Source organism: Pleurodeles waltl, chromosome 6 (genome assembly GCF_031143425.1).
Source record: "Pleurodeles waltl isolate 20211129_DDA chromosome 6, aPleWal1.hap1.20221129, whole genome shotgun sequence".
NCBI classification, from domain to species: Eukaryota; Metazoa; Chordata; class Amphibia; order Caudata; family Salamandridae; genus Pleurodeles; species Pleurodeles waltl.
In genome coordinates this window covers 363,981,415-364,006,106 of record NC_090445.1, presented here as the reverse complement: position 1 = coordinate 364,006,106, position 24,692 = coordinate 363,981,415, and the positions used below count along the sequence as shown (strand labels likewise).

The following is a 24,692-nucleotide window of genomic DNA, read 5'->3' as shown; positions in this document are numbered from 1 at the left end:
TTCACAAAGTCTGCAATTAATTGCGCCACCTTCATAAGGACGTCTTGCGCCATATGGTACTGCGGTACCTGGGGGAACACAGCATTTGGCTTCACACTGACTTTAACTGGTTCTACTCCTTTTATCAGTCCTACTTCCTTTCCTGTCAAATCCCATACCTTCTCTTTGACTGTCCCCTGCACATCTGCTGGCAAATCAATCACTGTGAACATTGGGAAGAAGTTAATCAGAGGGTACTTCTCATCTGTGGTCTCTGTCTCGGGCTCTGAAACCTGCCCGTCATCTCCTTCATCGTCACTGTTTGTCTGAACCTCAATTCCCTCATTAGAACAGGTGATCGAACACCTTGTCTTGCACAGTAAGTCTCTTCCCAGTAGGGACACAGGACTCGAATCGCAAACCACAAACCTGTGCAATCCTTGAAAAGTGCCAAGCACAACCTTACCGTGTCTGTGATCGGGTTAGTCTGGAGCTGGTTTGCCACTCCTACTACCTTAACTGTGCTTCCCGAAAGAGGAAATTTCGGAACCTCTGCACTTCTAACAGTAGAGCTTATAGCTCCTGTGTCAACCAGGAATGAAACCTTGTGACTCATTACCTTTCCATGAACATAAGGCCCTCTCTGATCCACTTCTAGGGATGCTGCAAGCCTGCACTCCTCACTATCTGAACTCTCATCCGACCATTCATCGTTTATTCCATTCTCACCACGCAATGGGAATTGTTGCACTGTGTTATTTTGACTCATTCTTTGACCCGTGACCTGTTGAGGAAGCATCGCCTGTTGCTGTTCCATTGGCACTAAGGGCAATTGCATTTGCTGTCTAGGTACCATGGGAACCTGCTGTTGCATTGGTTAAATCTGCATCTGTTGTACACGTGGCATCTGCACCTGCTGCATGGGTTGAAGACCCTGCATCTGGATCATGTTATTCTGGAAGTTCAGATTAGGACCTCTCAGTCTTGGTCCCTTCACATTCTGAAATGTACTGAGATCATTGCTTTGTTGAACAACACCCTCCTGCACCATCATCGGGCACTCCTGCTTCCAATGTCCGACGCCCCTGCAAGCATGAAAAGGTAACATCTTCTTCATCCCCTGCACATCATTTTGAACCGCTATAGTATTCAAGTCTGTGCTTCTGTTCACGAAACCTCCTCGACCTCTGCCGCTCACTTGTGCCTGAAACATCCCGTTTCCTTGCAGCTGTTGCACCATCTGTTGCAGACAACCTCCCTGCATCCCTGACTGTGCTGCCTTAATTTGCATTACCATTGCTTTCTCCTTCAACTTTCTCTGCTTCAACTCAATTTCGTCACTACAGTATTTTGCATACTGCAGCACCTCATCAATCGGCTTCACTTGCCAACAGATCAAATGATTCTTAATCATCTGACTAATCTCAGGCCTCAATCCCTCAACGAATCTGAACACTAGGTGAGTCATGTATTTTGCCTCAATAATCTCTGTACCACTGTAGTGCTTGAAGGCTTTCAACAACCTCTCAGAATAAGCATGTATCGACTCTTTGGGTTCCTGTGCTGTCCGGTCAATCTTTTGCCAATCAATATTCTGCAGCAAAACTCTCTGCTTCAAGAATTCAATCACTTTATAGTAGTACTTCATCACTTCAGGAGACGGTGCTCCGGTGACTCTATCCCTTGCCGGTTCCACAGCCGGCCAGTCCACACTCCTTTTGCACTCAAGCCACAAATCGGTCGGAACTATGATCTCAAAGAGAGTATTCAAGTCTTCCCAGAGGCATTTCGCAAGCTTCACAAACCTATCTGTCTGCTGATACCACTCTATTGGTTTCTCCCTCGACCTCGGAAAGTCATTCGTAAATGACAGGATATCACCCTAGCCCAAGGCACATGTACAAGAACCCCTCCAGCCGTCTCTCTCATCGGCAACATTTTCAACGCACCTACGTCCTGTGAGGCAAATTTGCCAACCTCTGGTGCACCCTGTTCACTTCTTTGGTTATTTTTGTACACAAATACCTCCATTCTGCCTCTGTGTATGATTCTAGCCTGTTCACTCCAATGCTACCCTCCAGTAGTTCATTTGCCTCCATTCCCAAACTCAGAAAATTCAGATACTCTTCTCCTTCTGACCTCCCTGCTGCTGCAGGAGTAGTCTGTGGTGAATTCAACTTGTCTAACCAATCGTTCAATTGTTGTGCAGTTAAACCTTGTAAGGAGATATTCCCAGCCTGCACTATCGGTGTTTGTGGTATATCTGTACTCGAGATCTGCTGAGTCAGCGTGTCCCAAACCTGACTGTCTCCTAGCATCTGTAGAAGCCCTCATCGGACTAAAGTCTAATAAAGACCTAGACTTTTCGAATGTCGGTTCCACTGGAGTCACCCCTTGAGAGCTCCCTACGAACCCTCCTCTAGTCCTCTCTTGGGTCATTATTCCCCGATCACTTACGCTAGGCTTCGCCTGCGCATACAGTGGTATTGGTGGACCAACTGTGATGGGCAAAGATATTGCAGCTGGCGTCTGTCTTTTTCCCAAAACCTGTGGGGCATTAACTCCCATATTCTGGTTCATTACTGGTGCCATGACTGACTGCGGTCCTGTGACCGAAGTGTAATTCGGAACCATCTGCTTTTGTGGCTGGGCAGTAAAGGTGGAGTTGGCTCGGTCTGAATCAGCTTTGGTCTTGTATATGCCAGCTCTGACGGCACCATCAAATTCGTGGTAGTCTCTAATATTGGGACATCAGGGTAAAGCCTCTGAACCTGTGGTGGCTGTAACTGAGGTTGCATCTCTGGGGCAGTAGACACACTAATACTACTCTGCACCGGAACTGGAGTGGAGACAGGACTAACCTGCACTGGATTTGTTGTCACCTTGACTTGGGTCGAACCTGCAGGACATCTACTAGCACAAGTGGGTGGGCATCATCCATCTCTACTGCCAAATGTCATGTGTAATCTTGAGGGTGATACCAATAATATGCAAATTGCACCTGGGCGCACAAGTAAAATAGCTGCCTGATGCGCTAAATCCCTCTTGTGTGTATGGAAGTGTCAACACATCCCAGCTAATCCTAGGCTGATTTCCTCCCCATGTTAGTGCAATCATGTAAGACATGATCTGAGAAAAGTTAAACAGAGTTATTACAATATCTTAAAAATCCAGCAATAAAGAAATATAGGCAAATGCCATAAAGGCTCAAATAGAGAGTACATAATCAGAAATCAGAATTATTCTAAGTCCCAAATGAACAGAAAAATCAATAAGAAATTAGAGAGCATCCCTAAAGGAACAGGGATGTCGCATCTAAAATCTAACTGTCAGATTCACAACGAAAACAGATAGCATCTATAGTGGAAAATAAAGTCTCATGGCTTACCCCCCAACACAAGAGGTTTTTATACACAATTTCATCATACATAATAAGCGAAAAACTACAGTTTACTATAGTATGATTAGTGATAAACAGTACTGGACAAATCAGAAGAAGCTACGTGATATCATAAGTTAATACCACAATCCCACTTTTAAGTAAGCTTCAGGCAGCCTCAACAACTCATTGTTATTGGAAGTTAACTAGAAAGCATCATTTCTAAACAGTGGGCATTTACACCAGTACAAGAGTGCTTAACCAGCAGCAGATCTTCAGTGGAGGAAAGGTTCATTCACAATACGTGTACATCTAGGAAAATAACCAATTACATCACAGTGTACTGTGCTCTGCAGAGACTGAGGGTAGAGAAGATGCGTAGGGAGACGAGATATTAGGGGAGATGAACAGAAGTGAGTTAACATCATCACCACAGCATCTATGTAAACTAATATGGCTTCTCATGAAAATGTGGCATGACTAAGTTACATAAACAAACACACTTCTATATGTCAGATTAAAATTGTTCCAAATACAATATTATTATTTCAACATTTGTAGTCTGGATTCATTATACAAATAATTAATCAACAACATTAGTTTTGAACACAAAATTGTTCCTTTAAAACATCATCTACAATATCACTTCTTTGATTATTCTATAATCACTAAAACATATTAATACAACTTTATAATCATCAGTTATCTAGCAGACTTTGTCATTGCATTGTTTTCTTTCTTCTTTTCTTCAACCTGTGTTCACCTTTACCTTTAATTTTACATAATCCAATTACATATTTTGAAACATTGAACAAGAAAAACAGAACAATTGCAGAAGCATTATTAATATTACAGGGATTAGTATTAATCTATGTGTATTCCCACACAAATTACTCATCCATTCACCTATTTTACCAAATTTGTTTTCTAACTCACTAACCCAAGAACCTAGGGTTTCACATAAACCAGGCTCTTCGAAAGAATGAATAGAATGTGAGAGATTAGTCAGGTTAGTAATATGAGGTTCTACTGTATAATTCTACTTTTATCAGGCACGTGAGTACAACAGAATTCTGCCTTAATGACCTTATAGACTCCTTCCTTTGCCAAAACAATTTCTAATGTTACTCAGTTCTGCATAACTGTTAGACCTGTCACTTTAAGCTTTAAACTACCCTTTTATTACATAGATGTCACTTCTAAGGCAGGCCCTCTGTAATTTAAAGGTTGAGTGTGTACTATTACATTTTACAGGTCTTGTTAGTGGAACCATCCTAAATTCATAAATGCTAATTTGTTATTAGGACCAGGTGTCCAGTTCATGTTTAGCATCTATGAAACTGTAATGAAAAATCCTCTTTAATGGTAAGGTTGGATTTTTTAATAGCAATTTAGAAAATGCCACTTTTAGAAAGTTGGTATTTTCCAGCTCCTAACCCTTTTGTTCCTGTGGTCTGCCTTGGATCACATGATTGGGTGTAACTGATAGACTTTGTGAATTCCTCTTAGACAGTCACGTGAGATTAGGTGTACCTGAATGAGCTGACTGTTGGCAGGATGGGGGGTGGCTCTCAGCATAGCCCAACTTGCAACTGAATAGGGTGTGCTTTGTCTTCACATGAAGGACCTGTTGCCTCCACATTGTAATTGCAGCCAGCTTGGAGCCAGGAGAGAGGAGTCATGACATTCCATGCACTTCAAAGTACTTTTAAAGAAGCTTCTCCCACCTTGCAGAGGAAAGGCACCAGGATATAAAAATGGTAATCTCACACCCACTCCTCAATTCACTTCTGGACCTACAGAAGGATGCTTAGGACTGCCTACTGCGGTGACCTGCTGTTCACTCTACAAGACTGCTTTGCTGTTCCTAGGAGGACTGCTTTGTAGTGTCCCACCAGTCATATACCCTTGTAGTGCTAAGGGTGCCTAGATGGCCAAAATGCAAAGCTGAGAACCAGGAAGAGATCAGGACTAACCTGCTCTTCTACACATCGCTGGTCGGATTGACTTCAGGGCTTCTCTCAATACGTTATTCTCCGCAACAACAAATCCTATTCAATGGTCCTTTGCCAAAGGGGGAAGTCTTCTGCTTTGTCCCGCTGGAAACGTTCAGTTTCCAAAAAAGAAGCTAACTCCAAACTCAGACATCTTCACTCTTGCTTCAAGCCAGGGCTTCCTGACAATAACGCTTCTTCCTCAGACACCGCCTGCAATCTTTCCCTCCGAACTTACCTATGTCAGAACATTTTCTCAAAATGTCTTCTAAGTCTGAAGGTAAGAGCTGACGGGCGCAATACACTCCTTGTATCTGAACCGCACTCCATTGCGGCTGGGCATATTTTTTACTTTGGCCTGGTCCTGTGTGACTAGATGCCTGAAGTTCCCTATTTAATCTTTTAGGTGCTAGTTTTTACTGAAAACTTTAAAAATTCACCACTCCAGTTCTGCTGATTGGATTTTTATCACGTTGGTATAAAAAATGTATAAAATTGTACTCTATTTTTTTAAATTAGTGTGGGATTTTGTCTTGTTGTGTTTTCACTTTATTATTGTTTGTGTGTTGCATAAATACTTTGAACACTGCCTTAAAGTTACACCAAACAGTTTTTTGTGCCACGCGATTCAGGGTTCAGCACAGGTTAAATTGGCAACATTTTGTGGTTTACCTGGCAAGGTAATTAGGCTGTTGCTTGACCAGGGCTGACACCCAAGTCAACCAACATCTCACTTTCTCACAATAACCGGAGCTCTAATTGCAATCTTTTCTTTTTCACTGGTTTGAATGCCTGAGCTGTATATTTTACTAATTCATCATCTAAAGTAGAGAAACATCTAATTTTCACATCATTTATCACTATACCTATAGTAGGAAGTGTAACACCGAATACGTCTAATACCACTCAATATAAGCTCCTTTTTACCCTCTTCAAGTTCTCTAAATCTTCTATTTCACTCACATGAGAGACTCTAGGAAACACGAAAGCAACATAACAAGAACCAATTTAATTCTTTGTCAAATTTAAAAAAGCATTTTCCCCCACAAACATAATAAATTTCCCTGAAGATTTTCTCACCTCCTGATAATTTCTACTAGCTTCATAACTCTTTTCACATTCACTTCCTCCTACATTAATACCCTTCCCATCATTCAAAGGTTTCCTTCTTACTATACACAATTCACCTCCCTGTTCTTTCTCTAACTTCAGTTTAGTGTGCATATTTGACATCTTCTTGCCTCATTTGTTCATCAACAATCTCCCTTTCTCTTTACTGTCTTACAATTGTAACTTCTCTTTCATTGTGTTATATAATATACTCCATTTCTTCTTTATTTAGTCTACACACATGCTCAAAATTAGTAACTTTAGTTTCATTCTTAGTTTGTACAGCTTTTCTCATATACCATATTTAACATCTAAATTATCCAGTTTTATTGGAAGATTCTCAAACTAAACTTTAAAATTAGTCAAATAAGGGAAAATAATATTATTATTGTTAAAACAACAATATACATGTCACATGTTACAGCATAGGATGACGGGAAATGAACATATGTAACTCCCTCACCAACAGATGTGGGAAGCACTGTGCATACAGAACAACTGTATATTTTCTTTACCCTAACATAATCATGAAATCATCCTAGTGTACAAATTATCATGACAATTATTATTTAAAATGTTTCTTGTTGTGAAACACCATTTTCAAATGTATTTTTTACCAGTACCTAATTCAAAACTATTAGAGTCCTATCCCACCCATAATAGTAAGCACACCAATAGGCCACCTATATATATTATTAATATTATCAGTAAAACTATTAACCCTACAGTTTATTTTACAGCTTTTGCTGTACTCCATCTTCTAAATGAGACAGAAAAGCAATCTACAATTGAAACTCAAAAATCAAAGACAACAACAATGTTCTTTAAAACTTCAATATTTTCATTTTTTCTTCTTGTTTCATTAAAAAACAAGACTCAAAAATAGTATTTTCTTGCAATTTTCAAAGATTCATTACAGTCATAAAGTCTCTACAAGCTGTTTCCAAGTTCAGTAATTATTTCTCATTTTGACTAACTGCCTTTGTTCAAACTCTTTGCCTTCTCAGAACAGCTTCTGTATTCTTTCAAGGTGGTTCTTCTGTTCCTGTTTCACCCTCAGATTCAGGCTCACATTTATACGAGAAAACATTCACTAATTCATCTAGTTCTTCTTCATCTTCTTCTTGAGATACTGTAGCTAGATATATCCAATCAGATGAAGCATACTTTTTTGGGGGAGTTTTCTCCTTGTTGATCTTTTGGCCACTGACATTTCACTATTGCTCTCTTTCCAGCTTGACCCTTTTTTGATAGTTGCGAGACACAAGGGTACCGCAATCCAGTAATACAGCTAGACCTTAGTTATATTTTGGGACATGGTATACCGTGCTAAATTTGCAGTACAATGACTAGTCAGTATATAATTGGGTAATGGCTGTTTTTAGAGAGTGAAAAGGCAGCTATACTGTTTTTAATACACTTTGGCTGTGTTCAGTGTTAGGCCTTAGATGTAGGTAAGCAGTAGGTCCCTATCCATTACCACCTTATTAAAGTGGTAATAGGTAACGCAATGTATTTATATATTTTAATACATTGTTTAATATGTATGCTGCCATGAACCACAATAATTTCACAAAACTTTGTGCAATTCCGTGAAAGTACTGCAGTGAAGGTATCACCATTTTTAAATGCCTTATAACTTGAAAAATAGTTACTCTGCCTAACTGCAGTACCAAAACAAAGCATAATCTCTGCACTATAATATGTAATCCTGCTGAATTTCATGTAAATCCATTCAGCCGATTTTGCAATGCATCAAATACAATAGACTATGGAAAAGTCATTGTTAGAAAAACAAGTTTTGGGATCCCTTTTTTCTTAACACCCCCTTAATAATGCACAAAAATTTACATAATCTCAAAATGTAGAAAATGGCATAGGTCTGGAAAGGTTTGTGGTGACTCATCAAGCAGGTGGGAAGTTATTAGGGAGATAATATTAAAGGCATTCCAATATTTAGGAATGCTAACTATATCTATAGAGTTGCAATCAGATTTAAAGTGATTTATTTCTTTTTTATCTGATGTAAATATTATTCATTTGTTTATTAGTTTACATAATCGTATGACCATAAATATTTTAAGAAGTATTTTAGTTGGGCAAGTAGTAGTTCTGAAACTTTACAAATGCAGTGTAGCTTATTTTCAGGGCTTCCTTGCTACTTTTAGTAGAATTATGCTACATATAAAGCCAAAGTGAATAAAAGCCAATCATTGTTTAAAAAATAATATTATTTTTCCCTAATGGCCAATTATCATATCCTCCATATAGTATTTTGTGTAGCTCTCTGATAGGTCACTTTTCCATTTTGTTGCACAGAAGTACACAAGGAAGATGGGTTTTGTTTGGCTTGTTGGGCACAGTTATATTTTGTGATTAATATGTATTCTATTTGTTATGTATGTGTTTATAGGTTTCCATAGCATGTGACCAGATATTGGTCTTTCTGTTGCTCATGTAGTACATTTGAAACTTTAAATATGCAGTCAAGTGTATTGTTTGGGCTTCCTTGCTACTTTTAGTAGAAGTGTGCTACATATGAAGGCCAAAGTGAATGAAAGACAGTCATTGTTCTTGGTATAAAAATTGAGATTATTATTTTTTCCTGGTGGACAACTATGATGTCCTCCAGATAGTAGTTAGTGTGGCTCACTGCTAGGGCAATGTTTCATTTTGTTGCACAGGGGTGCATAAGAAAGATGTTTTTTGTTTGGCTTTTGGGCCATTTTTATTTTGTGGGCCAGCAAGTTTGCAAAGAAGACCTATGTAGATTAAGATCTACTCTGGCACAGTACTCCACTTTACTCCACTACTTCACTGTACTCCACTCCACTCTATGCCAATCTACTCTATAACACTGTATGTCAATCTACTCTACCACACTCTAGAACACTGTACTGCACAGTACACCACTCCACAAAAATCAAGTAGACTGTATGCCATTCTACTGTAGTGTGCATCACTACACTCTACTGTACACCACAGTACTCCAATGTATGACACTTTACTTGACTGTATGCTACGCCATTCCACTCTACTGCACACCAGGCCACTATAGTCTACGACACACCACTCCACTCTATGTGCCAGATATACACAAAGATTTAGCATTCCTTAACTGACTGAATCGCAGTTTTGGTCCATTAAGAAATGCTAAATTGCCTTTTCAGATTTACAAAGGCCAATAAGGAATCACAAAATGCAATTTCAACCTAGTAGAAATCACATTTTGCGATTCCCAAATAGGAAATTACAAATAGGGATTTCCTATTTGTGATCTCCTAAGCACATGTACAAAGCAATTCCTAAATGCGGAATTGGCATCCAGGCTGTGTGCAGTGTAGGGTTGGCTGCCTGCAGGGGGTCGGCCACTGGGCCTGGTCAACCCCCTGCTGCGCATGGCCAAAGGTGAGGGTTGGCTGCTTTTGGGTGGGGTAGCCATGCCCTAAGGTAACTATAACTCATGCACTTGCCATGTACTGCTAATTACTCCACATATTTCATCACTCATGACATCTTCTATGACATGATTGATAATATTACTACAAAATTTGTAATGAAATTATTGATGAGAATATGCATGGTAGAGGTGTGAGTTATAGTTACCTTAGGGCACGAGTTATACTTACTTGAGATAATTATAACTGATTTAGTTTTTTAGAGTTTCAAATGTTACATTGATACTGAAAAGTTCACCTAACTATAATGTTACTTTAGCCTTCATTTTTTTTTTGTGAATATGCAGCTCTTCACCAACCATTCCTTGTCCGTAGATTGTGTCACGATGTAGGCTCCTTGCAAAAATTCAATACAGCAGCAGTTAGGGACACAACTGTTTGTATTTCATTCATGGTGAAGCAACACTAAAACAGATACACGGCAGACGTTTTCCTGCAATATGCCTTCAATATCTATAGGCATATTACATATAATATATATATATATATATATATATATATATATATATATATAAATATACATGACAGTGCTGGTCACCACTGTGAAGTTATTGTTAGATAACAGTTTCCATAGAAACTGGAAAAGTTTGCTAATAACTTTAATGCTGTTTAACAAATCTTGAAACAGTTCATCCACTTCATCTCCTTTGTGGAATGTTTTGGGGGTGATCTGTCAAGCAGAAGCTGAGAAAAGGGCAAAGGGGCCCTAAACGCCACGCACTGCTTATGGCCTTACATATTACATCACTCATGACATGTTAAATGGCATCATTGATGATATTTAGCAACACAAAAGGTTGATGGGCGGAGTGCTGAAACTTTTTAAACACTCACTCCCAGTCACAAATGCCAAACTTTTCAGGACAACATGTGTCTGCCCACTTCATTAATTTTAATGTTCAGACCTTTTGGAGGAGCCCTTATACTAGGATGCTCTTTACCTGTTGGCTAATGGGGATAGCTCTGTTTTCTGAGAGCACGATGTGATACCAGTGGGGATTTAGGAGCAGCTATAGGATGAGGATGCCAATATGTTAGATGCAGATGTGCAGCTTATTCTACATTCCCCCTCATAAATAAATACCAGTCACCTCTTGAACATTTATAGTGGACCAAAATGCGCCTGGTTCCAATAACCGCCTAGCTTGTTTCCAAATTGAATTAAATAAACTAGTGAAAAGCACATGGTGGTAGTAATCACAAACTTTGTTTACTTCCCCTTAAATTGTCTGCTGCTATCTGATCGTCTGAAATGCACCATGTTGTTTTCTCCCCAACTAACTAAAGTAGTGCTAAGCTTATACTTGTCACCATAAAGTGATCAGAAAGTTTGGGAAAGTCTTCTAACTAGCCCCTGAAACACCCATTTCCTACCTTTGAAGGCTGACTTCTACACAGTAGTTCATCTCATGACTCGTGAGCAAAAATGTGATCACATCAACCACACCCTCTTTCATTTTCAATGGCTAATCCTCTGAACCCGAATCCAACGTAAACCCCTCTGCATTATACACAGAGCCAAACAAATTCTCCTCGAAAATTCCAAACCTAAGAAACAGAACATAACAAAAGTTTTACTCTTCCACTCCTACTCTTGTGTCATATGCCGATGACACACAACTCATCATATCCCTCACTGAAGACCCAGACAAAGCTAAGAGGAACTTTCACACCGGAATGAAAGCCGTCGCCACCTGGATGAGGGAGAGCTGCCTCAAGCGCAACTCTGAATAGACCGAGCTCATCATCTCTGGAAACTCCACTTCAGCCTTGGACGACTCCTGGTGGCCCACATCGCTCAGGGCACCGCTTACTCCAACTGACCACACCGCAACCTAGGAAGCATCCTCTACTCTTCCCTATCGATGACCCGACATGCAAACGCAGTCGCCTCTTCCTGCTGGAACAGCCGCTGTCAACTCTGCAAAATTTTCAAATGGATCCCAGTTGACTGCCGCAAGATAATCACCCATGCCCTAGTCACAAGCAGTCTGAACTATGGCAACACACTCTACTCCAGCACCACAACAAAGAACATTAGGAAACTACAACTCATCCAAAGCGCCATCGCCAGACTCATCCTGAACCTCCCCCACCAGGAACACATCTCCCAAAAACTGAGGATCCTCCATTGGCTCCCAATGGAGAAGCAAATCAACTTCAAACTACTCACCCACACCTACAAGGCCCTTCACAACATTGGACAAGCCTACCTGAACCATTGCATCTCATTCCATAACCCCGCAAGACCCCTAGCAGGCACTAGCCACCATCCCACCCATCAGGAAAAAAAACACAGCCGGAGGAAGACCTTTCTCCTGCCTCACAGCTAAGAGCTGGAGCAACCTGCCCACGCACCTCAGACAAAGCCCATCACTCACCATCTTCAGGAAGACCCTCAAGACCTGGCTCTTTGAATGAGGCCCAGACCCACCAGCAGCGCTTGAAACCCTCACGGGTGAGTATTTGCGCTTTATAAAAACTGATTGATTGATTGACATACTTTCCCCATCAGAGGACAGCTTCAAAATGTTCAAATCTAACCTCAAATCGCCTCTTCCCCCTACAGACTTCAGCACTGCCCTTCCTTTTACTATGTTCTGTGGGATTTATTCTGCATATCCTCATAATTTTCGGGATCCATTTTTGTCTTTCAAATAAATGGAATGTTGTTGCTTTACATACGTGGTTTACATTAGCTTATTTTGTAGAAAGTCCAATCATCAGTATTCTTTGTAAATTTTGTAAAAATGTACTCCCTATGAACTATATCCTATCTTCTTTTGCTGAACCTTGACCTTTACCAATATCTTATCTTCTTTTGCTGCAATGTAGAAGTATTCTTTCAATGTCCTCCCCTCCCATCTTTTGTTCAATCTGCTTTTGTTAACAGCTGTTTTTAACTAACCTGGCTGTTGTTGTGCAATGTAAAGGGCTGCCTTGCCACTCAGGACTAGGCACATGGTATGTAAATACCCGGAAGTATTACTTCTAGTACTACTACAACTGACAATAATAATATTAATAATAATAATAATAATAATAATAAGAGGAAGAAGAAGAGGATGAAGATCAAGAGGAAGATGAAGAAGAGGAAGAAGAAGAAATGATAAATCAGTTAAAGAGTGCAAAATGGGACTGTTAGAGCCATCTATAGCTAAGGGAAAATACCCATGCCAAACCTCCTGAATTCAGGATAACTCATCAAGCCATCTGAGAAAAAGACCCACAAATTTGAAGCACGTTGTTAGGAAACATCCTTTAAGGAGGCTTTTTAGGGCTCTAAAAGGCTGATCCTATATAGTGGGGGGAGCAAGAGGATAGCCAATGTGTTCCAGGGTAGCTAAACCCGAGAACATACTACCTCAAACTATCCTAGGACTATAGAGACACATCAAACATTTAGGAAATCTCTTGGGAGGATCCTTTTACGGAAGGCAAATGGTTTGGTGATTTACAACAATAGGGTGTGCGTGGAGGGCTTCTTCCTGTGCCGTGAAGCAGCCTTTACGTGAATTGTGTGTGGTAAACAAATCCATTTGGATTGGAATCTCAATCATTTCCAGAACCCCATGGAATGGGAATGCCTACCCCTGGTTGATATGTATTTCGGAATGTGCTTCCAGATCAGTAGACATTATTGTATTATATTATAAAATTTTAGCCTTAATATTAACCTCTGACTTTTCCATTTGCAGCTCGCCTGCTCCTCTGGCCTATTATCACAGGTACCATCCTTGGGTTCCTCCTTGTGGTCATACTGGTCCTTTGCCTCTGTTGGGCAGTGTGTCCAAAACATAGAGGTAAGTTAATATGTGAGATTCTACCAACATTACCAGTCATATCCTGTCTCACAGTTACAGACATCTAGGGAGTTCTTTAGTGAGGATGGGAACACTGTCCAGGGACCCATGCACTCGTAATCTAAGGTCCATATAAGACCCTCCCTAGACAAATGACAATTAAGGAAAGCACACAAGAGTCCTGCATTAATACAAAACATGAAACATACATGAGTGGAAGTGGTGTAGCTGACTGTGGCCTCCTTCTAGGAAGGAGTTCAAGTTCAATCCTTAGCACTCATTCACACTGTCTACAAAGTGCAACTTTGAAAGCGTGATTGAGGTGTCAAGACTCCAGCTTGTGAGAAGGTAACTGGTGGGAGCAATCAAGAAGAAGAGCAGTTGTAATCTAAGCATCAAATGTCGATAATGCGGGTCCATCATTGGCTCCCTCCTGTCTCTAGTGAAGCGCCAATTGTGAGTGGATGGGAATATTTTGATTGTGTAAGAAGGTAGGGTGGCTATGTGTCGAGGATAGCAGTATTTTGAGGCACATAGAGTCTTAGCAAAACTTTGGGCCTTATTTAGGTCTTGGCAGATGGTTTACTCCATTGCAACGGTGACAGCTATCCCCTCCACCGAAATCTACATACCATAGAAAACAGTGGCATTTAGATTTTGGCGGACAGGATATCCATCACCATTGCGAAGGAGTAACTCCACTGAGATCTAAATCAGGCCCTTTGTCAGAAATCATTAACATATAAAGGGGAAAAGGATAATTCTGTAATGATCTCCAGGTTCCTCCTCCAGTATTGGCAGTATTGACACTCAAACATGATAGTTAAAAACTCATCCTTTTACATTGTTTTTATTAATTCAATCAATCAGTAGCTTTGTAGAGCGCTGCTTGTCACCCGTGTGGGTATCCAGGTGCTGGCAGGCTCCAGAAGATCAGCTAAATAGTCTGGTCTTTTGGGACTTTCAGAACCATGGAACAGGTGGGGAGATCTGGAGATGAAAAGGTAGGTCATTCCATGTCTTCTCTGAGAGGTAGGAGAAGGAAAGTCCTCCGTAGCTACTATGCTAAATGCGGGGATGAGGATTAAAGAAAGAGATGCGTAACGGAGGAGTCAGGTGGGCTGATGGAAGATGGTGATTGTACTAGAGGGGTCTGCACTTGTGTAAGGCCTCGTATGCATGGGTTAGCAGCTTGAACTGGCATCTTCTCTGTATAGAGAGCCAGTGGATTTCCCTGAGGTAAGTGATTATATACGTTCATCTGTGGAGGTCCAGGACAAGTCTGGCTGTGGTGTTATGCATGGTCTGTATTCGTATTTGGAAGTGAACTGCGATCCCTATGTAGAGAGCGTTACCATAGTCCATTCGGCTGGAGATGAGGGCCTGGGGGATGGTGCGTCTTGAACTTTGGGAAAGCCATTTCAGTATCTTACAAAGCATATGGAGGATGAAGACACAGGAGGAGCATGAGACAAAGTTGACCTAGGTCATCATGGTTAGCATGAGTTGACCTAGGTCATCATGGTTAGCATGTTGTCCAGAATGATACCTAGGTTTCTAGCGTGGTCAGTAGGGGTTGAAATGGGTCCAAGTACCTCTCTCTTGACTGTGTTGAGCTTCAGGCAGTTGTCCTTCAACCAGTTAGTGACACTCATCATGCAGTTGTGGAAGTTGGTCTTATTGGTGTCTTCAAAGAGGGAGAGAATGAGTTGTGTGTCATCGGCATAGGATATCATGTTGAGTCCGTGGGTTTTGACAGTGCTGTCCAGTGGTATCATATATGTGTTGAAGAGTGTGAAACTGAGTGAGGATCCTTGCGGTACTCCACAGATGATTTCATTGGGCTCAGAGGGGAAAGGGGGACATTTTGAGTTCTTCTGGTGATAAAAGAGATGATCCATCTGAAGGTGGCTCCTTGGATATCTGTTTGTGCAGCCTTGTGATAAGTGGGTGGTGGGAGATCGTATCGAAGGTTGCCAAGATGTCTAGTATTATCAGTGCTACAGTCTCTCCTTAGTTGAGCAGGCTTAGATTAGTCAGTAGCTGCAATGAGGGCAGTCTCGGTGCCGTAGTTGTTGCAGAATCCAGATTGGGAGGAAGTGAGTAGGAGGTTCCTTTCCAGATGTGCGAATTGTTGATTGATGGCATTTTCTAATACCTTGACCGTAAACAGGAAAAGGGAGATTGGTTGGTAGTTGTTGAGTTCGCTGGGATCTGCAGATGGTTTCTTTAGTAGGGCATTGACTTCTACATGTTTCCAGTCCTCGGGGAAGGTGGCTGTGCAAATTAAACTGTCAAACAGGGTTGTGAGTTTGTGGCTTAATCTAGCTCCTGCTAGGTTGAAGATGTACTGTAGACACAGGTTGGTTGGGGCCCTTGAGTGGACTGTGTTCGTGATGGAGGTGGTGTCCTGTGTGGCGAGCTGAGTCCATTTGGTTAGTCGGTTGTCTTTGGTAGTAGAGGGGTCGTTCTGTTGATTGAGGAAGCTGGTGGTCTGGGGCTAGGGTTTCAAGTTCCTGTAGATGTTGGTGTTCTTATCATGGAAGAAGTCTACAAGGTTGTCACAGAATTCCTGTGAAGGGGTGATGTTGTTTGTTACAGCAGAGGGGTTGGAGAATTATTTAATGATGTTTAAGAGCTCTTTGCAGCTGTTGAAGAAAAAGGTGGCAAAGAGAAAAGCAAGAAAGGTTGCAAAGTGGGGAGATATTGGATAAGCAGGAGAGTGACAACAAGGCAAAGTATCAAGCAAGGTGGCAAGAAAGGATGCAAAAGACAGTGAAAGGAGGCAAGAAAGGTGGCCAACAAGTCAAAAAGAGGTGAGAAAAGAAAGTTGCAAAAGAGGAGGCAAAGGAGAGAGAATGAGTGAGAGGCAGAAAGCAGGCACAGAGGTGTAAAGAGGAGCAGAGGAGGAGAGAGAAGAGCAGTGCTTGCTGGTGAGTGGAGCACTAGGTCCGAAAGGGCTTTGACTGGTCGGAGGATTAGTCCAGGTAAGTGGGAAGCCTGGGCACCTGCTTATTTAATTTGATCACAGTGGCACTTGGTAGGCACATGGAGATGGGCAGATGCATGTAATTATGAGTAAGGAGCAAGAATAAGTAGGAGTAGGAGCATTAGGCAAGTAGGACATAGGCGCAGTCAGAAGTAGGAGTAAGGAGTAAAATTGGGCATAAGTAAAAATAAGATTAGAGGTAAATAGAAGTGTAGAAAAAATGTTGGTAGTAATTATTATAAAGGTACTTGCAAAAAAGAATAGTTAGGATTATGAGTAGGCATTAATTAGGCATTAGAGTAGGCATAAGGGGAAGTATGTGTACGAAATGGCCCAAGTAGGAGTAAACATGCTAGCAATGCTAGCTTTAACTGTAAGTATGAGTAAGAAAAGGAGTAACGGTAATTAGGAGTGAGGAGGAGCCAAGATGGCGGCCGGGACGGTCGCTTGATACGTGCGCTCCGTTCCCGGCTCCATCAAATCATCCTGATAGGCGCCCCCCGCGGCCCGAAAACGGTGGTCGGGACGGCGGCTTGACAGTGGGCTACCGGGGCGCCCGGCTAGCGTCGCGGGCGTCCCCAGATGCGGGCGCGGGGCGGTGCTGCGCCGGTGCCGGGTTGGACGTGCGACGAGGGTGCCGGCGGCGGCGGCCTCGGCCGCGCTCTCGCCGGGCGCGGCCGCCCTCGATCTCAAATCCTGTTCGGAGCTGGGGAGACCGAGCTGGCGCACCCGAGAGGCCGGCGCGGACCGCGCAACTGATGCTGCTCGGCGCCTGGGCCCGGGCGAGGACGGCGTGAGGCGCGGGGCGCCATCTTGGGAATTGCTCCACAACAAAAGAAGAGGGCGACTGGAGGCGGCGGCGGCGGCCCATCAGACAGTGGGGGTCCCGGAAACAGGGGTGAAAAATACCCTTGCAAGAAGGCAGAGGATCGAGGTGAGGAGTGTATCAACGAAGGGGGGGGGGTTCAGCACAACTAAGCAGAAGGGGGGGATCCCCGGAAAAGACAAGCACCCTCCCCCCCTCTACACCTCACCTCTGCCTCTACATAAAAGACAGAACAATTGGGGAACGCATACTCCTGGAGCCTATACTAATGTAGAGTCGATGGACAGGTCGGACTGAGGGTATGCGGCTGGCAGTGGTCTTCCCCTCAACGGGTGCCCGCTGCGGCTGTCCTTAGCTGCGTGAGCTTTATGTATGGCGCGCCGCAGCTGCCCCGGCCCGCGTTCTACCTCCTGTGCCGACACTTCTCCCGGCTGCCCAGCACCGTTCCCCTCCTCCTGAAGGAACCTTTGGCACCAGGCCCTCCCGCCACACCGAAAGTAGCGAGCGTCCTCCCTCAGCTTGTACAGCCCTGCATGAACTTGCAACTTTGATGTCTTCCCGAGTCAACACGAAAAACCAGTACATAATAGTAACGTGGAATATTAGGGGCCTTGGGATGCGGAGTAAACGGGCTAGAGTGCATGCTCGACTTAAAAGACTAGGAGTACATATTGCCATTCTGCAAGAGACGCACATGCTGGAGGGGGACTTGCGCGACCTGCGTACGAAGTGGGGGGGCCAGATGATAGGCACAACGTACTCGGCCTTTGCTAGAGGGGTGTTGATCTGGATAGTGGTTGGTGTCCCATTCCTCATGTCAGCACACAAAATAGATCAGGAAGGGAGGTACGTAGTGGTGGAAGGCAGACTAGACGGTAGACAAATGGCTGTGATTGGGGTATACGCCCCTAACAGTGGCATCCCGGGCTTTCTCACCACTCTCACCCCAGCGTTGTTGTCTAACCCCATGCCCCTAGCCATCTGGGGCGGGGATTTCAATAGCACCCCATCAGCAGCATTGGATAGATCCAGTGCTCACCCGAGTGCTCCAACTAGCAGGAGGCTCGTAAGCCCCCTGCAAGAATGGGCGAATGCTATGGGTCTATACGATATATGGCGACTAGGCCACCCAGAGCATAAAGAATACTCATTTTACTCGGTCCCACACAACACCCACACTAGAATCGACATAATCTGGGGCTCCCGCGAGATAGGAATGCTGATTGCTGAATCTGAATACCTGGCAAAAACAGTCTCGGACCATGCGCCCCTGAGAGTTACATTGAATTGGGGGAGGGCACGTCAGGTAATTCCCACTTGGAGATTACAGGTGGAGGCATTACAAGATCAAGCATTCGCCGCATCATTGAGTAAATCTATAAACCAATATTGGGAAGCAAACGCTATGTCTGCAACAACCCGGGCGATAGAGTGGGATGCCCACAAGGTAGTAGCACGCGGAGTATGCATGTCCACTACGTGGGGAGTGAGACGCTCTTTACAAGCGGAAATTAGCAAGCTAGAGAAGGAGCTAAGGATTGTGGAAAAAGCGGTGGCACGGGGGGAGGCCGCCAGTACTGCCCTCAAAGAAATGAGCTCAAAATATAATGAAGTAGATGGCAGACTCCGCTGCCACGACTACAATTATTACTTAGCTAGGCTGCAAACGGAAGGAGATAGATCAAGTAGAATGCTAGCGTGGCTACTCCGAGAGGATAGACAGCAAGCACCGATCGGTGCCATCCGGGTGGGCGCGCAGGAGATGGCTACTACGCAACTAGAAATAAATGAGACGTTTAGGAATTATTACGCAAATTTATACACTAAACGCACATCGTGCACAGCCACTCAATTCGAGGATTTTCTGGCGGATTCCTCCCTGCCCCAATTGCCACAAAATGACAGAGAAGGAATGGAAACCCCTATTACAATAGATGAAATAGAGCTAGCGCTCGCGCAGCTGCCTAGGAACAAAGCGCCTGGCACAGACGGCCTCCCGTCGGAGTACTACAAAGCCTATCTGCCCAGCCTAAAATCCCATTTGCTAGGAGTTTTCCAGGAGGCATGGATTGCAGAAAGCTTACCCAGGTCACAAAGGGAAGCTATGATAGTGGTACTTCCCAAAAAGGGCAGAGATCATACGGATGTTAAATCATACAGACCACTGTCATTACTGAACACAGATTGCAAAATATTAGGCAAAATATTGGCTAACAGGCTAGCTCCCCTCATGCACTTATTAATTCATGCAGATCAAAATGGCTTCATTCCAAAGCGTAACACCTTCCTAAATATTCGCAGATTACTGAGCATAATGGGTGACACCCCCAAGAGCGCTCAGGAGGAAATGGTGCTCTCACTAGATATAGAAAAGGCTTTTGATACGCTGGAATGGGACTTCCTGATGGCCACGATGGCCCGCATGGGAATAGGCCCCAATTACATTCGGTGGGTCCGGACATTGTACTCTAACCCAAGTGCCAGGGTGAAATCAGGCGGGGTGATCTCTGATGGTTTCCAGATATTCAGGGGAACGCGACAGGGATGTCCTTTATCCCCACTACTGTTTGCCATAGCAATGGAGCCGCTAGCGGCAAAAGTACGCCTCATGGAGCAAGAGTGGGGAATTATCAGGAATGGGAGGCACCATGTGATTTCATTATATGCAGATGATGCTTTGATATATATCAGGAACGGTAGTGCAGCTATCCCACCAGTAATGTCATTATTGGCTGAATTCGGAGGATTGTCTGGCCTTGTGGTAAACTGGGAGAAGTCCTGTGTGTTCCCCCTGGCAGAAAGGGCTCCCAATAACCAAGACCCCCCGAAGGTAGGGCGCCTAAAGTGGTGCCCGACAACATTTAAATATCTTGGGATAAACATATATCATACCACAGAAGACTTAAGGGACGGGAACTTGGGTAAGGCGCTAACCTCCATAAAAGGCTCCCTACAATTCTGGAACAGGCTTCCGCTCTCGCCACCCGGCAGGGTGGCAATTGCTAATATGTTGATTCTGCCTAGGCTCCTATATTATTTTGCGGCCTTGCCGATAAACATTCCCAAAAGCTTCTTTGGTAACTTAAACACAGCGCTAGTGCGGCTTATTTGGGGAGGTGGCAGAGCGCGAGTGGCGCTATCTGCGCTGCAATGTCCATTGGACGATGGTGGCTTGGGAACTCCGAATTTTGAGAGATATTACGCAGCCGCACAACTACAGTGGGTCCAACATTGGATCCACAGTCCGGAACATGCCGAATTTATGAGTCTAGAGCCCCAGTGGAACGGGACCCTTCTCCTAAAGTGGCTTACGTCAAAGCCCTCCAAACTGGTACTGGTTAACCCATTGCTTGCAACCGCGCATGCGTGCTGGATTAAATATGTGCAAAAAGGAGCGGATAAGCTTCCATACTCCCCACATATTCCACTAAATTATCTATTGGCTGGGACGGTTGCGGGCAGGCAAGCTGGGAAGCTTTGGAATGAAGCAGGAATACAGGTAGTAGGAGACTGTTTCGAAGACGGCAAATTAATGACGTTCGAGGCCCTCCAGGCCCTCACGGAGATAAACCCGGGTCAATTCCTGACATACCATGCCGTATGTCACGAAATCAGGAAAATTTGGGGAATGGGCGCTTCGGAACCAGAGATCTCCCCAGTAATTCATCAGCTTTTACAACACAGCGATCAAACAAAAATAATATCCAATCTATATAGAACCCTTAACAAAACCCCGGAGGCGCAGGCAGGGAAAGCATGGGGTAGATGGAACGCAGTACTCCCCAACCCGATCCCACTGGTAGACTGGCCTAAGGCCCTGTCTCACATTAGAGGCGTGTCAAGGAATCCAAGATTTAGATACACCCAATTCAATTACACGCATCAAACATATCTTTCTCCAGCCAGAATAAAGCGCATGTTTCCTGATTCAGCACCAACATGCCCTAGATGCAGGGCACCCTCAGCACCCTTCTACCACATGGTATGGGACTGTCCTAATATACAAACGGCCTGGGCGGAGGTGGTAGGGGAGGTATCCGGACTGACGGGATTCCTGCTGTTGGCAGATCCTGGGTCCTGCCTGCTGGGTTTGAGGAAGAGACCAAAGAAACAAAGACACCTGCACAAATTTACAGATCTGGCCTTCTTAATGTATAAAAGATTAATAGCAATGCACTGGAAGGCCCCTAAGGCTCCCAACCTGAAATCCTGGTACTCATTAATTATCCGCTGGGCTCGCACCGAATACCAGGTACTAAAAAGAATGGTGCGCGAGGGGCGGCAGCACACAGGATGCTCCACATGGGAAGATCTGGTAACAAAAATGGAGGCCAAAAACGATGAGAAGCCTCCCTGAATTGGGGCACACATAAACGGGACAAGCGAGGCACAAATTCCCCAGCATTCCCCAACTCGGAAACAGGCCCACAGGGCACCCAGGCACCACAGCGCACACATATAATTTCTTCCCATCACTCAGGAAACAGTTGCCCTTCAAATATTCTTCATCACAGGCCCAGCACCACGCGAGGAGCGGAGAATCAGGCTAGTTGTCTGCATATACCAATTGAGACGATGCCCTCCTTAAGTGCCCAGGGAACCCAAGCATGCAGTGTTAGGCCCACACTGGCCTCGAGCGTATGCCTATATAGAATAAACAATAAAGGATAAACCCACGCAGGGTGCAGCCAGAAATGATACTGTGAAACTAGAAGCGTTCCGTGAAGTGCATATTGGGGGGGGTGTGTGATTGCTATATGATTTAGGTATTAGTTATTGTATTGATTTATCCTGAGCTTACAAATTGGACAATTTGTATTACATGTTGAAACATAAAATCAATAAAAAAAAATTTTTTTTAAAAAACGGTAATTAGGAGTAAGATTAGGAATAAGCTGAAGTAAGTAGAAGTAATAGCAGGAGTAATTGTAAGAGTAAAAATAACCATAAGTATAGGAATATGAGAGGGCAGATGACCATTTATGTAAGCTAAATTAAAACATGCGTTGGAAAAGCCAATTGGTCCCACCCATACAAGAGCTATTGGCTTTGGTAATGTGTTTTGCCATGTTGTACACTAGTGAGGCTGCTGTCCAGAATGGCTAATGGTTAGTGGTATGGAGTGTCAAAGTGGAGGGGGGGAGTAGATTGTCAAAGTGTGGATTTATTGGAGTGTCATAGAGTGGAGTAGAGTTATGTAGAGGGGAGTAGAGTTCAGTGGTTCAATGGCAGAGAGTGATGTAGACTGGATTGGGGAACAGGGTGGGTGGGTTGTAGTGGATTGAGGTAGTAGGGTGGATTGTATTGGAGCAGAATAGGGTGGATTGGATTGAGGTAGAGTGGGGTAGATTGAGTGGAGTGGGGTGGATTGCTGTGGGGTGGATTGGATTGGAGTAGGGTGGATTGAAATAGGGTGAGGTGGATTGGATGGGGTGGATTCAAGTGCGGTGGATTAGACTGGATTTGGGTAGGTGGTTTGAATTGGAGTGATAGAGCTGGGTGGGGTGGACTGGATTGGAGTGGGTTGTGGTGGATTGGATTGGAGTGTGGTGGCTTAGATTGAACTGGAGTGGATTGTATTGGAGTGGGATGGATTGGAGTCAGTGTATTGGAGTGGGGTAGACTGGACTTGAGTGGGGTGGACTGGATTGGGGTAGGGTGTATTGTATTGGAGTGGGGAGGATTAGATTGGAGTGGGGAGAATTAGATTGGAGTGGGGTGGATTGAATAGTATTGGGGTGGGCTGGATTGGTGTGGGGTGGGGTGGATTGGAGTGAGGTGAGCTGGATAGATTGGATTACAGTGGGGTGGACTGAACTGGGATGGAGTTGGGTGAATTGGGATAGAGTGGGGTGGATTGGAGTAGAGTGTGGTGGATTAGAGTGAGTGGTGTGGGCAGTACGATCTGCGCTGATGTGAGGTGAGCTACGTCTGTGTGGACAAATAAGGCCTTGCTGCTTTACGAGAGTGGCTTGTGTCGTGACATCGCCCTGGGGGATGAGACTTGATATGTGGATTGTATACTCCCTTCTGCCCACCTCCACAGAGCATGACAGCTGCACAAGTCAAGATCGACCCCTGGATTTTGGGGCTTGTAGGACCCTTGCGGTACGGCAGATCAGGCCTTGGTCCGGGAGCTGTGCGTTGGAAGATAGGCATCTGTCCTGGGGAATGCAGTCCCACACTGGACCCTACCAATCCAGGCCTGAGGAATCCAACCCGAACTTATCCCCAATGGGTTCCCACAGAGGTATGATTGGGGCAGACAGCACCATGCATTTGACCATTGGGGTCCTCTGGCAGGGGGTAATGTCTCTACCTCCCAGATGACGATGGAAGGAGCTGGATCTAATGCTTCTAGCCTCTTGGTGGATGTGATACCGAATACTTTGGTCAGCCGGGGGGGGGGCAATGGCTGAACACTATCAAGGTGGTCTCAATGAATATATTGGGAGTTGGTAGAAGTGATCTATAACTCAGGAATACATTGCTCAAGACAGCCCAAGTTGCTGGTGCAGGGAGGGTTGAAGTTGCCTGGCGGATGGGGGTTGTACCTAGTTGGCATTTCTATGGAAACATGGTGGCTGGGTGGGTAGCCCTCCTATACATCTAGTTAGTTGGTCCCTTTTGGTTCCTGTTGGACAGATTAGGGTGCTGTGTTGGTCCTGGCACACGCAAGGGGTGGACATCATTGGCCGAATGTTTGTCTGTGGGAGGTTGATGGTATGGGGGAGTTTTGGTTTGGAATGCTTTTTCAGTTTTATTGTAAACTGAATTGACGGGATTACAGATGGGGACCCTATTGCTCCCAAGCCTGCAGACTGGGGAACTAGCGAGTTGTGTATGGCTAGCAAAGCTTTGGGACCGTTTACATAAGTATACCCTACAACAATAGAGGCAAAGACTGCACAGGTAGGGCGACAAGTCAGGCAGACTTTTAGCCTGCATACTACGCAGAGAATAACTCCTCCAACTTTCAACTACTTGACTACACCAGAAGGTGTTAGGCTCAGGTTGGATCTCCTCTAGATCGGACCTAGTGCACACATTTCAACAATATCTTCAAAAAGTTTACACAGCTGACCTGGTTATAGATGCACAGCAATTCCTTTCTGTAAAACTTGGGGATGTTCAAATTAAACTCAGAGATTGCT

At 44.1% G+C, this 24,692-nt stretch overlaps 1 protein-coding gene across 1 annotated transcript in view; it reads left to right on the top strand.

Annotated features, from left to right (window-relative positions):
- The window catches only part of LOC138299741 (immunoglobulin superfamily member 1-like), a 301,153-nt gene that overhangs the window by 245,725 nt on the left and 30,736 nt on the right, over nucleotides 1-24,692 (top strand). The window contains exon 8 of the mRNA XM_069238265.1: nucleotides 13,619-13,723. Coding sequence (XP_069094366.1) covers nucleotides 13,619-13,723 — 105 coding nt within the window. The remainder of the gene's footprint in view (nucleotides 1-13,618; nucleotides 13,724-24,692) is intronic.